This window comes from Rattus norvegicus, chromosome 6 (assembly GCF_021556685.1).
Source record: "Rattus norvegicus strain SHRSP/BbbUtx chromosome 6, alternate assembly SHRSP_T2T, whole genome shotgun sequence".
In the NCBI taxonomy this organism is placed as follows: Eukaryota; Metazoa; Chordata; class Mammalia; order Rodentia; family Muridae; genus Rattus; species Rattus norvegicus.
The window spans coordinates 54,810,953-54,828,878 of NC_141539.1; the positions used below are offsets into that span (position 1 = coordinate 54,810,953).

The 17,926-nt window shown below is 41.4% G+C and overlaps 1 protein-coding gene across 4 annotated transcripts in view; it reads right to left on the reverse strand.

The window, feature by feature from the left end:
* Positions 1 to 7,417: 7,417 nt before the first annotated feature.
* The window catches only part of Prkar2b (protein kinase cAMP-dependent type II regulatory subunit beta), a 91,270-nt gene continuing 80,761 nt past the window's right edge, over positions 7,418 to 17,926 (reverse strand). For all 4 annotated transcript variants that reach the window (NM_001030020.1, XM_087552276.1, XM_087552278.1 and 1 more), the window contains 5 exon segments: positions 7,418 to 9,465; positions 12,038 to 12,176; positions 12,280 to 12,345; positions 13,479 to 13,553; positions 15,896 to 15,997. In NM_001030020.1, the coding sequence (NP_001025191.1) occupies positions 9,332 to 9,465; positions 12,038 to 12,176; positions 12,280 to 12,345; positions 13,479 to 13,553; positions 15,896 to 15,997 (516 nt within the window). In that variant the 3' untranslated portion in view covers positions 7,418 to 9,331.

The window sequence follows — 17,926 nt, forward strand, 5'->3', positions numbered from 1 at the left end:
CCTCTCTTCCTTTTGGCCTCCCGGAGGGCTCAGAGCGTCCTCGTTTGTTTGTTGCAGCACTCATTCCAGGCCATAAACAACAGAGTCGCTTGCTGCTCAAAGTTTGGCTGGTGGCCAAGGTATTGTTTTAGTGCGAGGGGAAGAAGATGACTGCACAAGCGGAAGCAGTGCAGGCTCGCCAGGGACTTGATCACTTACAAATCACGGCCCAGGCACGTAGGGGATTACAAAGGTTGATTCGGTACTGCCCTCCCCCAGTGGATGATCTAGATAGATTCTTTTACTCAATCAACCCCTGACTCAATACACCAAAAACGGGGGAAGATTTACCATTGTCCAGTTTGACCAGGATTCGCTGAGAAACAGCCAAGTACTGTGCACTGTAGGGTTTAAGAATGAGACAATATCGGGCTCGAGAATTTACTCAGCTGTTAGGAGCACTGGACGATTGCTTTGAATTTGAGGCAATTGAAGCGGTTTCCATATTGGCCTTCATTTTCTTTAAGTTCACACAGGGGTGTGGGTAGACTCTATGGTCCGAACTTAGTTGCTAGATTACTTGTGTCTTTGGTGAATATTTTAACTGTGTATCTCCCTTCCTAAGCGCTCAGAAAAAAAGAAAACTTTTTCCACTCTTCTTTCTCCTAGAAGTTCCTTCTGTTTTTTTTCTAAAGCAGACACCGAACTGAGGAATGGCTTTTCTGCTTTAGTTACTTCCCTGTAAAGGAGGTTGCGCATAGCATCTGGGTGCAGCTAGTCTGTAATTGGCATTTTTACTATTCACATTATAAGCATTCCTATAGGCATTATTGAGGTTTTTTTCTTTGAACCTGAAGTGTTTAATCATGTAAGCTATGGATTAGGTTTTATTTCTTTCAATTACTAGAAATGTGCCGAAATCGAGAAGGAACAGAGTAAGAATTCTGTTAAAGTCGATTTAGGGAAGAGTCATCCTTCTTTAAAACTGCCCACATTTCTTTAATTTTTAAATGTACTTGAAATCTACATAACAAAATCAGTAAACAAATGATTACTTGTATATGATTGAAGCAAGGTTTCAAATTCCTTTGAGTTCTGCTTTTGAACCCTTGAAGTAGAAACTATTTCTAAAATAGCCCTCCCAAGTGAGCAGGGATTGATACTCTGTTCACAAATAGTAATCAAGCATTGTTTTCCTCAAAATAATCCAGAGAACACCCCCCATGCCTAATCCTCACCCACCTCAAGTTAAAAAAGCAGGTCTAATGTAAAATTTTCAGATATTGTAGATTGATCCCAAAAAGCATGACGATGTTTCGGTCATTTGGCGTTGTATTTTTTCTTCAGTGGAACTCCATCAAGACCCATAACTTAAAAGCAGAAACACCAATATTAATTCCTTAACCCAAACAATAGTAACCTCTATCCTTGGAGTATAGATAATATTTTAAAATTAGTACATGTGCTAGTTATAGGTTCTCAAAACTAAAAGGTTGTATTTTCCAAAACTGAAATCTTGAAAGCTTGAGCCAGTAATGTATCTGTCCCTTTCAAGTATGTAAATTCTATAACACCAACTTCCCCTGACTGTTGGGAAAAGAAAGGAAGGGAAGGTATGCTAAACATAAAAACACTTTTCCAGGTTTTACCAAAAGCCAGAGTGCCTGTTTTAGTTTTTTATTTAAGCTGTAAATTACCAGGGTGGGGAGAATAAATTTGACTTCAGATAAAGATATTGCACATTATAAAGTCTTAACCCTTGCTAACTCTGTACATCTTTCCCATTCATTAATATATTTAGTACTATTTATTGACCCCCCCCGCTGAAAATACAAAGATTTAAAACTTTATCGTATGTCCATGACATTAAATATAAGTTAGATTCAGATGCTTAATCAAAAATAAATGCAATTATTAGAAACACCCCCCTCCCCCCGCAACTTGTAGCAGATATTTAATCCTTTTGACTTCCTTGGGGAACTAAGTGAACACCTTAGGGCCTTAGGCATATCTAACAAGATCGTCATTTAATTCTAGGTTAACCAACAAAAGCAGCCAACTCAAAAGACAGAACAAAGATCAAAAGGCTCTTAGAAAATCCTATTCTTTAGACATTTTCAGGCTAAAATTAACATTAAAAATGTTAATGCCTCCTCTTGATTACTGTGTATGTTGTACACAAGTATAAGATCTATGTTAAAATGTAAGAAAAAAAACTCAAAATACCAATAGTTTGAAAATTTGTTTTAAACAAATTTTAGTTGGTTAAAGATGGTTTAAAATAGTTTAAAAATTAGAGAAACATTACTTAGAATTTATTTCATCTATTCAGAAGTAAAATTAAGCAATATCCCTGGATCTCACCATCTCTAGAACAATTACTACTTTGCCAAACAAAACCAGAAGAGAAAGCCCATGACATCTACTTGAATATTTATGAAACCACTAGTCTCCTTAAAAAAAAGGTTCAACAAATACTACAACTGAGACTAAACCATAGAGTTCAAAATACTGTCACCAAAGTTTCAGAGAGCGTTTTAGTAGAGTATTTAACATGAATAGCTCCCCATATTATCTTACTGTTTGAAGGCAAGCTCATTTTATAATTAGCTTACTTCAAAGTATTCATGTAACATGTGGAAATGCCTAGAAGACAAGGAGCGTCATTTTGGAGCTGAGTCACGACGTGGCTCAATCTTTGATGATGCAACCAGAATTTTAGATTTGTTCAGGTGACCATAAGGCAAGACCCATCAGGAAGAAGAATCAGCAGACGTTGAAGCAGGAATGATTGTTGGGTTTCTTCTCAAACAACTGAAATTACTCCTGTCCCCACTGAAATAGGGGTGTGGGAGAGATTTAGGTCCCGAGAGTCAGGGAAAGGTTGGGTTGAAACTTAGATGACAAGCTTACAATGGTGGCAAGAGATTTGATTATAGGAAACCTGTAACGGTTGTATATATTCATTTTTGTTTGGACATTAAGAGGTGACAGTTTGTAGAAATCATTGAGTACCCTCAAAAAATAGAGAAGATTGCTACTTTGGGCCATCATTTGCCCAACAGTTCTTGCAGATTTGCCCAATTTAGTATAAGTGAGATGGGAGTAGTCAATAAATAATTCCATTTCATCTCACATCTGGTTTATAAACTCAAGCTGAAAAGATGATTCTTACGACTTCCATTGAAATTTTTCTAGCATGGAGAACTCTTGTTTTCTGACCTACTTAACACAAAGTTCTTACCATATTTTTTTGACATTTCTGTTTGGAGGATCTGTACACATTTTCACTTACTAGCTAAAAGTACTTCATTTTAAGGATAACTACATTTCCTAAAGAATCTTGAAAACCACAGGAATAGTTTGTGTTCACAGCTTTCATAATACTATGCTAATAAACTAACCCTTTTATTAACAACGCACCCTCCCTCAGTCACATCGTGTCTGCCACTCTCCATCCGGGTAACCATCTTTTTTTTTTCTTCCATTTTTATTTAATTGGGTATTTCTTATTTACATTTCAAATGTTATTCCCTTTCCGGGTTTCCTGTCCATCATCCCCCTAGCCCCTACCCCTCCCCTTCTATATGGGTGTTCCCCTCCCCATCTACCCACCATTACCGATCCCCTCAACAATCCCCTACACTGTGGGTCCAGCCTTGGCAGGACCCTTCCACTGGTGCCCCCAACAAGGCTATTCACTGCTACATATGCAGCTGGAGCCATGGGTCTGTCCATGTATAGTCTTTGGGTAGTGGCTTAGTCCCTGGAAGCTCTGGTTGGTTGGCACTGTTGTTCTTCCAGGGTCGCAAGCCCCTTCAGTTCCTTCAGACCTTTCTCTAATTCCTCCAATGGGGGTCCCATTCAGCGGTTTGCTGCTGGCATTCGCCTCTGTATTTGGCATGTTCTGGCTGTGTCTCTCAGGAGAGATCTATATCCTGTTCTTGTCAGCATGCACAAAATACACCAAATTCCAAAAAGATCAGAAACTTTAAATGGTCACAGGCATTGCAGATAAGATACTCTACGTGAGGAGCTTCCAGCTGTGCTAAATACTGCTTTTGTCTCTTTCAACCTTGTCAGTAACATAAACAGAATATATACCTCATTCTCACCCCTCAGTACCATGGAGTTTCAAAGATTATCATAATGCACCTTAGTTTTGAAGTGCTGACAATATTCTAGTGGCACTCTAAAAACAGTTATGAGGGGGAAGTATTCTTATAATGGACACCTATCTTAAAATAACTAAATATGCCACTCCTAAAATTGTCATCGCTAATGAAGAACAGTGGCGCTTGCTTGTAGGCCCACTGCTGGGGACAGTGAGGTGAAGAGATGGCTTGAGTCCAAGAGTGCAAGGGCTGGGCAACTTAGGGAGACAGACTTAAGAGGGGACAAAAAAAAAAATTATTTGTTCACATTCCAAGTACATAGTCATGTAAAAGAAGGCACATTATACTGAATGCTGGCCTAAAAGAGGCAGCTTAAGTTCCAGGGTTATGCAGTTGATTCTCTTGCTAACCAGTGAGACACAGGCTGGTGTCCAGTTAGAACAGAAGTGGAAAGTGAACAATTATAAGTAACTTCATCTGGGGCTGGAGAGATGGCTCAGCAGTGAAGAGCATTGGCTGCTTTTCCAGAGGACCTGAGTTCAATTCCCAGCACACATATGGCAGTTCACAACTGTAATTCCAGTTCCAGGGGATCCAACAACCTCACATACACACTCAGGCAAAACACTGAAGCACATAAAATTTAAAAGAAAATTTTTTAAAATAACATCATTGGGCTGAAGAGAAAGCTTCACAGTTAAGAGCTCTGGTGGCTCTTCTGAAAGTCCCAAGTTCAATTCCCAGCAACCACATGGGGTGGCTCACAGCCATCTTGTGACCATGAGATGATTCCTTCTTCTGGTGTGTATAAAGACAGAGCATTCATATATATAAAATCAATAAATCTTTTTTTTAAAGTTAACTTCATTCAAAATTCAAGGATTCTTGTAACATTAAATAAAAAATGTTACAGGCTGGAAATGAAACTCAGCGGCAGAGTGCTTGCCCTGGGGTAGATCCCCAACACTGCAGAAAAGAAAAATAAGGCCAGGTAGGGTAAAGCCCATAAACCAGTCATTCTGGAGGCTGAGACAGAGAATCCCGAGTTCCAGGCCACTTGGGGCTTCACAGCAAGGCCAAGTCTATAGAAGTCAAATTTAGGTAATAGAGACAATTTAGGGTTTTATATCAGGGTGTTTGCAGAGAAGGCAGGGCGGAGGACTTACTAAGCTGGGTGTCCACTGCTCTCGTTTGATCAGTCTCTGCACATTTTTGCTTTAGGTTTTACATGTTACATGTGTGGCACACACATGCTATAGCATGCATGGAGGTTAGAAAACAGCTTTCAGGAGACTGGTCATCTTCCTGTGGGAGCTAGGGATTAGACTCAGGCCATCTCATCACACACACACCCCCCCCCCCCGCATTTTAAATTTTATTTTGGGGGGCCCTTAGTCTGGTGAGGATTACTATTCCTTCATCCCTACACCATTTAATGGAGGACTCCCAAGTATTTCCCCTCTTCTCCTTTATAAGTAAGCAGATGAACCCACAAACCACACTTCGGGGGAATCATAGAAGAGAAAGGCATCTGTGTTCCATTCACCACGGGTGGCTCAACTTGCTGTACCCCCAATTCATCCAATAAAGAGTCAAATGGAGGAGAAAACAACCAAGGCCCATTTTATTTGTTCTCCAACTTTTCTTTGTACATGGGGGTCATTGGTTTTTCCAGCTAAGAGTAAAAAATGTACTAACATGCTACCATGAAGCAATTGTAATTGGTACTAACATGTATTTCCACATACATCCACACGCTACTTTGTAGTATAATGTCTGTCTGGGAGAATGGCAAGACTCAGGCTACAGTTAAATCTTTAATATAAATGATAAATTCTATAAATAGAACATCACATTACCATATACAGACACTTATTAAAGAATTTTAGGGAATTTTTTTAAGTTTGTAAATTTACCATATACAAAAAAATAAAGACCCACAGGTTACTAAAATTTTTTTCCTCTCAAAACTGTTATGTAAAACTAGCCTTATAACTGACATTAATTGGATCATAGGCCAAGATTTTAACAATGAAAGAAGAAATCTCAATTCTTCCTAAGTTCTGCCATTGATGTCCAACGGTCGTGGTGATGTCATGGATTCTCCTTGGTGTGCAAACTGAGCAGAGATAATCTTGTGGTTGTCATTGGATACAGGGTCCTCTGGAAAGAGTATATTTGGCTGCTGACTTTTCCACAATTCATGAATCACAATAAGATTTATTTATATTAGAGGTTTTATTTCTTGATTTTGGTTTTTTTGAGATGGGATTTCTCTGTGTGGCCTGGTTCTCCTGGAACTCACTCTGTAGACCAGGCTGGCCTTGACCTCAGAGATCTGCCTGCCTCTGCCTCCCCAGTGCTGGAATGAAAGGCGTGAGCAGCCACCACTGCCTGATCAATATTGTTTTTAAATAGTTGTGAATAAAACTATGTTTTTAATTGTTTGGCAAGTTTTGCTGCCTGTAAAATTATTCTTTTATGGGTGAAGCTGTCTAAGTCCTTACTGTACCTCACAGCACTGTTAACTTGAAAAGCCAGCATCCCTGCTTCTCTCTGGAGTGCTAGTGTTCATCTAGGAGAAGTCCCTCATTAGCTGCTTAATGGAGCCCCAGTGCCACACCTCCAAGGTCGCAGGGTGAAGACCACAGAAAGCTATCTACTCACAGTAAGACTTCTTGAAAAAGTTGTCTCTATTGTTAAATATACTCTGAAAATGAAGACATCTCAGCACATTTCTCAGCAAAATCCTAAGTCCCTGTTTCTCTGCAGTCTCCACACAAAACCAAACATGCTATGTGGTTTGGATGCCAATGTGAACAGGATCCCAACAGAGTCATCCAACTTCTGCTGCAGGTAATATTGTTGTTAAAACATAGGTGCTAAGCCCAAATTCATACTGATAAACAAGAGACACACACACCCTTCTAAACATATTCAAAGCAAAATGAAGAATCTTGTTCTCAAAGACTGCCTAACACGTGTACCTAAGGGCTGCGGTCTTTGAACCAAAACCTCATCAGAGAATTCTCAAATACTTGCTACTGACTTAATAATGGCACCCACAAGCCAAACATGTTTTAACTGGGAAGCTTTACACATAAATTCCCCAGTAAGTCATATTTGGCCAAAATAATATGCAACATACCACAATAGTTAAAAAACTTAACAAGTGGTTAAAATCTTACACAGACCTACAGAGGTGCAAACCTATACTTTCTGACTGCTGTATGCTATGGGGTTATAGCTTCCACGAGCCTGGTGTGTGTTTGATGCATTTATACCCTAGACAAGCCATAATGAAGAAAACAATGCTTGCAACATTTATTATAAAAGTGTGCTTTATTATAAGGAAAATTTAAATATAACCAACAATACTGAAAATAACACAGCTGGCCTCTGTAGCCTTGGTTGGGGCTCTTTATTCCACAGGCATTGGTTTCCGTGAACGTCAACACTCAGCCTATGCAATGCAACCAAAGAGAACTTGGAAAAGAGAGAAAAGAACACAGAAGGATGAGCCAGGAATTTGGGTGGCTTTTGTTCTTGTTTTTCTGTTTTTGGGATTTGTTTCTTGTTTGAACACATGGCTTCTGAACTCTGAAATAGAAAACATGTTACCTTCATGTAGAGAGCTTTTTTTCCTACGTAAAGATTTTGCAAGACTGACATTTCAAAAGCACGGCTAAAGGTGTAGGTAACAGTATAGCGTACTTTAACTTCTTGTTTACACATGATGCATTTAACACTAGCCACGTTTTCACGTACACGTAGGACTGTAAACATTCTCTTGTAAGATCGAGACAGTCACAGATGAATTTAACATACATGATACCTCTGTTCCTTAGAAACATGTTCCCCAAAGTAAAATTACCCATTTCAACATGAATTAAACTGGTGAGAATTAATGCCTTTAGACATTTGGTCAAGGGGCCTGAAAATCACATAAAAGTATATTGCTTTGGTTTTAACAATTCATCGTATTTGGCATAAAAGTAAGTATCTTGTTGACCAAAAAAAATTTTGTACTTTGTGTACTTTTAACTGTGGGCTGACTTTAAAGCTAAGAACAAGGCCTAATGAGGTGTAGGATAGAGAAAAATCCCATTAATACTCATGTATGGCTTTGCTTATACACAGACTTCTTTCCACCACCGTTGTTGAAGTTTTTGAAGGTTGGAAAGGGCAAACGCACTTGATTGGCTGCTGACCAATGTGCTCGCTGGCTGGTGCTCAGGACAGGGAAGGGCAGGGGACCACAGACACACACACAGGGTCGCAGCACTGGGACCTACAGAGCAAAGCCATGTTCTGTGGGCGTGGGCTAAGAATCCCAAATGTCTTTTGATAGGGAAGCTTTCATTTTTCTGAATAGAAGATTCGGGACTTTTAGAGGACAAAACAAATTGTCAGATTAAGATGAAATTGCCTTGAGAACCAATACAACCCTTGTGACATTAAACGTCAAAATGCGATCTGTAAGGAACCCAGGAGGTTGCTAAATACAAAGCGGGAAGCGGTGATGATGGAGAAAGGATAATGAAAGACGCAGTTATGAGCTTTCATCCTAAAAGGCTCTCTGCCCAATCATCACAACAGCTAAATTACCAGGCCCCAAAAGCCACTCAACTACCCAGGCTGCTGGCTGACAGTTGTCAAAGAAGTTGAAATGTAGTTTATTGCAAAAATATAAAAAATTTTAAAATTGCATATGATTTCCACACCATGTTACCGATAGGCCAAGGCTAACACATAACTTACTAAGCCAGAAAAGGTAGAAAATGAAATGATTGGCAATCTTACTGTCTGACGAGTTATAAAAAGAATGTGAGTGCACAAGCCACTGCCAGCTTCCCTCGTAAAGGGGCAGAGTCACTAACACGATACTTGAATAATCCAAACACACAGGTCGGCCTATGAGTACATCTTTTAATTATCTTCTTAAACATGTATGCTCTCAATATATTATAACCATTTGAATAAACCTTTCAGTCAGTTTTATGAAATAGAAAGTCGTTTTTATGATTATGTTAATTTATGAACTACCCATTAGAAAGTGATGTTAAAGCCTACTATTAAATCACTACTGTTCACTGATATATTGTAAATGGTTTCTGTTTAAAAAAGGAAAACCTGAAGTCACAGAAAATGCTTGATCTACACGAACACATCCTCGGTGGACTAACCACTGCTATGTAACTGCTTCACTAACGCGCTTTCTTCCCCACACTTTTGCTTCATGCAGTGGGCTCAACAATATCCATGTTTGTCCCAAACAGTGCAACTAATTGCTCCTCATAGGTGGCGATATTCCTCTTCATAATTTCCATGCAAGGTCCCAGAAGCCTCTCAAATGCTTGCACATCCATGGCTGAGAAAAGAAAAAACTAAATTAAAAACACCATCCCGTGAAGACTCAGGAATTGCTAGGTCATTCCTTTCTACTATGCCGTTGCAGTTTTGATATATCGACCGTGCTAGAGAATTTCAGGTAGGTATTATGAAGACACGGGGGGGGGGGGGGAGTTGAAATGTTCAACTTCGAAAAACGAAATAGGGACATCTCTGGCGACAGTCTAAAATGCTTTGACAGATGGTGGCCTTGTGGTGCAGCTGATGAGGAAATGAGGCTCTCAACACGGCAAGATGAACTTTGATGCTTCACCCTAATAATATAAACACCCCAATGGTGGTACAGGAGCGTCTCCTGCCCTGTCCTCAGGGTTTACAAGATCATGCTGTGAAGCTTTACGCATTTATACCATGGCTGATGCAACTCATAAGGCCTTCACCTGCTTCAATCAACACTTGCTTCCCTGCCTGTCCGCCCTGCCTGTCTGCCTTGTGCATTTCAGTGTTTGGCTTTGAGGCAGCCTGACTATGTAGCTCACGCTGACCTTGAACAAACTGGACTTAAATTCAAGATCCTCAAGCTTCGGGTGCTGGAATTACAGAGGGGAGACAGCAAATCTGGCTGACACGTGCACTTTAAAACCGAGTTTATAATACATAGTGGGAAACATCACCCTGCTCTAACATACCAAACGCTCTCTCAAATTGGCAAAGTTAATAAGGGAGGGTTTATAAGGCTTTATGGGCATTCTCGCATGGTATGGCAGGCACGTGAATGAAAATGAAAGCGGCCTAGCCATGTGCTCGGAGCCTCTAAATAGGCAAATGAACTCCTTCTCTAAACAAGTAGCCCATAGCTAGATAAAAACATTAGCCATCTGAGAAATCAGATTAGCATTACACTGAGAGTCCAACTACCCTCCTCCCCAGAAAGAGTAGCCTGTCATCAAGAAACAACAAAAGCTGGCAAGGTCTCTTGAATATGCATTACTGTAGCTACTGGGAAATCCTACAGAAGTTCCTCATTAGACTAAAACCAGACCTATGACTAGGCTCTACCAGTCCTAGGCACATGTCTAAAGAAGTCAAAATCAACATTCGATAGAGCTCTCCACCTGCCCATGTCTACCGCAGCACTATCCACGATAGCCAAGTTACAGAGTCAGCCTAAGTATCCCTCAACAAATAGAAAAAGAAAATACACATATATGAGGGAGTGCCACAGGCCATAAAGAAAAACAAATTGTGTCATTTGCAGGAAAAAGGACAAAGCTTGGGTACCTCGCATAAAGTGAAACAGACACTGTTTTCCTTCAGATCAAGAAGAATAATTCAGGGGCTGAGGATTTAGCTCAGTGGTAGAGCGCTTACCTAGGAAGCGCAAGGCCCTGGGTTCGGTCCCCAGCTCCGAAAAAAAGAACCAAAAAAAAAAAAAAAAAAGAAGAATAATTCAAAAACTTTCCCTGAAAGTGTGTGTGTGTGTGGGGGGGGGGGGGGGACAGATCTGAAGGGCAGAACCGGACCAACAGAGAGAAGGAGAGGGTAATGACGGTGAATATGAAAAACCCATGCTGTTCATAGATGTAATATATACTAACTAAAGAAAATCATGTAAGGAGACCTGGTCAGAAAACCATTTCCAAGGGAAACTAAAAGCCATCTATGCATGTAATATACGCATACAAATTGGACCCAAAGCCCACAAAACACTTACCGGCGAGTGATTAGACAAAATTCCTATACTGGAGATGTGTTTAAAAACAGAGAAGGCACGCAGATCAAGCAGGAAGGAATTACAGCAGGGGAGCACAGGCAGATGTGCCGACATGGGTGTCTCAGCCTTTCCTGTTCTTTCTATACTTCCTGTATCCCCCTCCCCGTTAATATAACTACTACAGGATAACAGCATTCACATCATTCAGTCTGACAGCGGAGAGAGCTGAGAATTTCTGTTGGTTTTCCTCTTCTCTTTTACCAGAGTGTCATTTGACTACTATTGCATCTACTGAAAACCTTTTACAAAGTGACTCTGTGAAGAATTAATTCTGAGGATCCTTGGGAATCTTAAAAGCACTGAAACTAACTTTTATCTTTTTGAACTGTGAGGAACTCGGAGAGGATAATTATTGTCGAACCACTTTTTGAAATGTCATTTATGTTCCTATTTCCTGAACTGTGTTTCTCAACACCAAAGTGAGTGATTTCTCAGACACAAAATCCCTATGGATACCAACCGAAAGTGGCATTTCTGCCAGGCTCCCCAGGGAGAAGAGAGCGGTTGGTTATGCTCTGACAGACCTAAAGCCAGACCTGGCTGGGATGAGTCCACCCCATGCTGGCACTGCAACTTAATAATAAACTGCACGAGACATCCATTTTAGCCTTCTTTCGAGAAACACAACACATGGCGTTTTTCTGACTACATAGATATAAAACTCGTTGGGTGGGAGTCCTTATTTCAGTAGTTAAAGTAAGTCCAAACCCTGTCCTACTTTGTGAGGCCCTTAGCACTTGTGAACCCAATGAAATGGCCCATGTGGGAGGAAGGCCTGGAATGCAGACATAACCAGGCCCACCACTGTGACCCCTACCTAAGCATTTGACAGTCCCAATGGCGTGTGCAGATGCTGCTCTTGGCTTGTTAGTGACCAGGGCAAGCTCTCCAAAATACTGTCCCCGGAGACACCGAGCGATTTCCACAGCACCGTTCTCTTCGATGTCTGATTTACCCTAAGGAGGCAACAAGTCAGTTACACTGAAGTCTGAGATCATTATAAAAAAAAAATAATCCATTATTTTCCTCGTGAATATGAGGAGTTTAGGGACTGCTTACCTTTCTCTTCATAGTAATTCTCACTTCTCCAGATTCTACAATGAAGAACGAATCCGCCGAGTCTCCCTAGCAAAACAAAAGTGCAGGGTGACCATGCACGGTCCACAGCAGCTCTGAAACCACACCTCTGAGGCTGGCCTACAGGCTCCAGTCTGCAGATACCAGTGTACATCCTGAGGTCACGATAATTCTACAGTAACTTCTCAGGCACTTGAAGAAATCCATTCTCTATCAGAAAATATGGCAAGTAACCCGGACTAGGAAACGTCCCCCGAATTCTGTGCTGAGCAACATACAAGGCATAGCACCGATGTGTGCCCCAGCGGCCCCTCCCATCAGCAGGCTCTGTCAGTATGCTCTGTGCAACTTGGAAAGTAGCACTGTGCTCCCCGTGTCCACCCAAAGTGGCCAGCGTTAGCATAAAGGCTTGCCAGGAGCAGGAGCACCGGGGAGCATTGGGAAGCAGTACGTGTTGACTCTAGAACTTCTGCAGCCTTTAGGCACCAAGCCCACATGTCAGTCTATGACAGCTTACTTCCGGCTCTGAAAAGACTGTTGGGACTGAAAGGTCTCCACCCTCTCTAAGAGCACACCCAGGGTTCCTGGGTTTTGCATGAACTCTTGTTAGAAATCTGCTCAAGTTGTGTGCGGCTTTCATCTGTCTATGAAGCCTAGGAGCTCCCCGGCTAACAGGTACTGTATAATACAACCGCTTCCCACTGGGCATTTAGGAAAACATGAGGCTTAGAGGATATTTTTACTAATACACTCAATGCTTAGATATGGTACAATTTAAGTTCTTTTTGGTGCTATCTGGAAGCAGCCTTGGAAAGTCTCAAGAACTAATCACGTAAAAACTCGTCTGCCTAGCAACCTGGGTTCTTAGTAATTTCGTGGGAGAGCCACCACTTTCCCCTCTTACACATGGCGTCTCACTCCCACTATACATGTGGATTTCATGTTATGAATTGCAAACTGTTCAGCTAGGTAATGGTTTAATGCATAGTCATTAAGAGTAAATGATATAAACAGAAACATCCAGGTTACTTACCGGCTTTAAACCATTTTTAATTAAGTCGTCTGCTGGAAGTAACATTCATTTACTCCAACGCTGCACACTAACTACGAGACAAAGTTGGACAGGATGTCTCGGGCCTTCGGGATGTAGCCCTAAACTGAATGGCAGTTCAGTTTCATACCTGAGCAATGATCTGTTCTCCATCGTTGTAAACTTTGGTGCCAATCACATCTACCACCTTCAGGCGTTCAGAAACCTACAAAGAAGGGCGTGTACAGCATTAGAGACTGGGCCGTCTGCTCTTGGTTGTTCTGGAATGAACTAGAACCCAAATGGCTGGATACACCTGGGAGGGATTTCTTCTGTAAGTCACTTGAATTGGGAAGACACAGCAGAAGGGGGCATCAGATCTCATTACAGATGGTTGTGAGCCACCATGTGGTTGCTGGGATTTGAACTCAGGACCTATAGAAGAGCAATCAGTGCTACAGTCAGTGCTCTTAACCACTGAGCCATTTCTCCAGCCCAAAATACATCTTTAATCCAGAGTTTTTGAGCTGGGAAGATCCACCTTTCACCCGGCCCACACCTTCTGCTGCAGCCTTTATGAAGGACGTGCAGGAAGGAGGCTCTCGCTCTCACTCACACTAGCAAGTTCATTCCTGCCCTGACATTAGTGCCTACTTCTTCAGGATTCTAGAGTACACTTTAGACCAGCTGAGGCATCCAGCCTTGTGGACTACTTGGACTTTCCACTGGGAGACAGCCTTTGTTGGACTTGTGGGACCACAGGCTGTAAGCCACTATAATGAATGGTATGCATGCATGTATATATCACATAAACTCTGTCCCTCTGGAGAGCCCTGATCATACACAGACCGAGTACACGGCCTTACCTGTTTTATGCCTTCAAAGGGGTGGCCTCTACATAAACTAAATAAACACAACAGTGTTCGCTTGTGTAGTAGTTGTCACATTAACTGCTAGAATCCTGAGGTAGAAAAGATTGTATTTCTAGTTTTCTGTAAAATACCAGAAGACTCAGACAACTCCCAGCCTGAATTCCCATATGGCAGCAGCAAAACTATGGTGGGATGGCAGCTGTTCCCCTGGAGGGAGCACGTGTGCTCCGGTTTGCCAAAGTCCCTTCCTGGGTTGCTTCCCGCCACGTCACATGCCTCCCTCTGACTGGATTCCCTCCTGATACATTCTATTTGAGGACAGGAGCTACTAAAGATCAGCTGCCGTGTCTTCCACAACGTGGCCAAGGTTCTCCCAGGCAACTCACAGACCCACTACCACACCGACATTTGCTATTTTACAACACCATAGGTACATATACCTATTTCTCTACAATCACTTTTAAGAGAGTTCAAATATGAGGCTTATATGTTATAAGATATTTAGAAAAGCACTTCACAGATGAATTATGGCAAAGCCAAATTTGTAAGGTAACAATTCTTTCCTAAGTGTCTGCCTTCGATGATAAGAAACAGCTGGTGTGAGAAGACGTTTGAGCTAAGGCATGAAGGAGACCTGTGGAGGAGCCATGGAGCTGTGTACAAGGCTGTCCTAGACAGACAGCAGGTACACGGGTCTGAAGTGAGGGCTGGCATGTCTATGCAACAGCAGGAAGCTAATGTCTACGGCAGGACGAAAGTGGGCGGTTAGAAATGTCCGAGAGTACAGACTCAGGGCTCGGGATACTGGGCAGGGCCTTGTGGCCTGCTTCATGGCTATCCTGTCCTGGAGGGTTGTTAACAGACTGCACCGATCTGGGATTTAAAAGGATCCTACTGTAGGTGGCTGATAAAAGCCACACAGGAGGCAATGATAATAGCACAGACAGAGGGTGGCACTGGCAAAGTTACCGGAAATGACTGGACGCTGCAGATATTCTGAAGACAGGGTAGAGACGATGTAACACACTGAACACTAGTGGGGAGAAGGCTGAGCGGATGCTGACTTTCTTACACCTGCTATCCAATAAGCAGCACTTACAGACTTGCTGTAGAGACTAGACAAGAGCCTTCTTTCCAAAAAGCAGGGTAAAATGTAGTTACAGGCAGTAAAGGAAATGGGAATAAGGTCTTATGTCGCCATCTGTTTTCATAGTAAAATATAAATATACCTGATTATTACCACCATCATCACCACTCATCACCACCATCACCACCATCATTACCATCATCATCACATCACCACCATCACCACCATTATCATCACCATCATCACCACCATCACCATCATCATCACCATCACCATCATCACCACCATCACCACCATCATCACCATCACCACCATCATCACCATCACCACCACCATCATCACCACCATCACCATCATCACCACCATCACCATCATCATCACCATCATCACCACCATCATCATCGTTATTACTGTAGGGTACTACAGCACACAGTTTGTGTAGAGATCAGGGGACACTTTTACACTTTCATATGGGTTCTGGGAATTAAACTCAAGTCCCAGCACAGTTGACCTCACAAGACTGTCACAAGAACCTTTCAGGAAATGGGTGCTTCCTAAGAAAGCAGCCTTCCCCCACCCCACCCCCAGCAGAATAAAAGCACAACTCACCTCCAGAGACTTGAGGAATGGCAGTGACTCAATAAAGCTCTCGTACATCTTCCTCTTTTTGGCATTGTTTTTTACTATTATTCTCCTGAAGGTCACCCTGTCCTAAAGAGACCAGCAAATACGAATGCAGTTAAAATCTGAACCAACTGTTTCATTCCCTACAAGGAGCACATGATAATTGAGGACTTTAAAAGTTGTAGCATAACTGTAATCTCAGCTAATAAAAATTCCATATTTTTATTTCTTTAGGCGCAACATTTGCTATTAAACCATATAAGATTTTCCTTCTTTTTCCTTAGAAAAGGAAGCATTCGTTTAGACCAGTGATTCTCAACCTGTGTGGGCTGTGACCCCTTTGGGAGTTTGAACAACCCCTTCACGGGGTCTGCATGTGAGATATTGTATTACAATTTATAACAGTAGCAAATTATAATTATGAAGCAGCAACAAAATGTTAGGATTGGGGATCACCACAACATGAGGAACCGTATCAAAGGACAACCACTGATTGAGACAGAGTTTTGACAGCACATGGACTCTATGTCCACAAGGAGGCACTGTCACACTATAAGAAAATATCCCGATACTGGTCCTTCACTGTAGATGGCAGGGCTACAAATTCAATTAAGTAGACAAGACCAGACCTGAATTTTTATATAAAAACAAAGTAGGCCAGGAACAGCCTGGGAGTGTATTCTTTGTGGTATTATTTTCTCAAATATCTACTTCAGTGAGACACGAAGACACAGAAATAAATGTACTAGTTCCGATGTCCTTGAAGTATACATACACGGAAATGAAAACTACAAGAAACACTGCTGAAAAGAACTAATCCAGAAAGAATTCATTCATAAAAACACACAGTTCAGGGGCTGGGGATTTAGCTCAGTGGTAGAGCGCTTACCTAGGAAGCGCAAGGCCCTGGGTTCGGTCCCCAGCTCCAAAAAAAAGAACCAAAAAAAACAAAAAAACAAAAAAAAAAAAAAACACACAGTTCAAAAAGCTATTTTCTCCCCAAATTTTATGTTTTGTAAATTCTCTAAAACGTTTTCATTCTTATGTAAATACCCCATAATCACATAGTTTGGCATTCACCAATGGATAATTATATCATTTTAGTAAAATTAAAACTTGATATTATTTAATCAATACTTTGTTATGCCAATATACCAGGGTATAACTCTAATCATGAAGAACTGAATGTGTCTGTGCTCAAACCCGGACGTTGCGATCTTAACCCTCAGCATGGCCCTTAGGAGACAGGTTTTAATAGGTGATTGATCAGGTCAAGAATGTGGAGTTGTCATAAACAGAACTAGATAATTCTTATAAAAAAAAACCCTGAGAGCTGCCTTGCTCCTTCCACCAAACAAGGACATCTAAGAGCTGGCCCTCTACCGGACACCAAAGTCCTTGTGCCTGAATCTTAAGAGTTCTTAACCTCCAGAACAGCGAGATGTGAATGCATGCACCATATTTGGTGGTTTGTGCTAACAGCCAGACAGAATGAGGCACTGGGAAATTAAACATCTTCTTTCCAGAGGTGGTTTATTACCGTTTAGATACCAGCTGTACTTTGGCACCAGCCACCAAGCCTAATGGTTTGCCTTCAATCAGAGGACACAAAAGATGTCTACATATGAGTCCCCCAATACACACAAAATAAAAAGTACATATAATAAAGTATATTTTTTAATTTTATGAGTTAATTCACAAGAACACTGAGCTCTTTTGAAGCCTGGCTCTACATCAGAATTTGCTGAGATAATTTTTAAAACTAAAGACTTCAGGTAATCAACATGTCTAGTGAAATACATCTAAAAGTATCCTGTGTGACTGTCATATACAGTCAGATTTGGGAAGCAGGGACATTTTAAAGATAGACCGTTATCATTGTTGTTGTTGTTGTTGTTAAAACAGAGAATTCGTGAAATAGTTCAGTCACTTAGAAGTAAATCATGAACTGTGTATCTCAGGATGAAATGGTCCACCATATCACAACCCACCCTGACCCAACAAATTCAGGAAGCC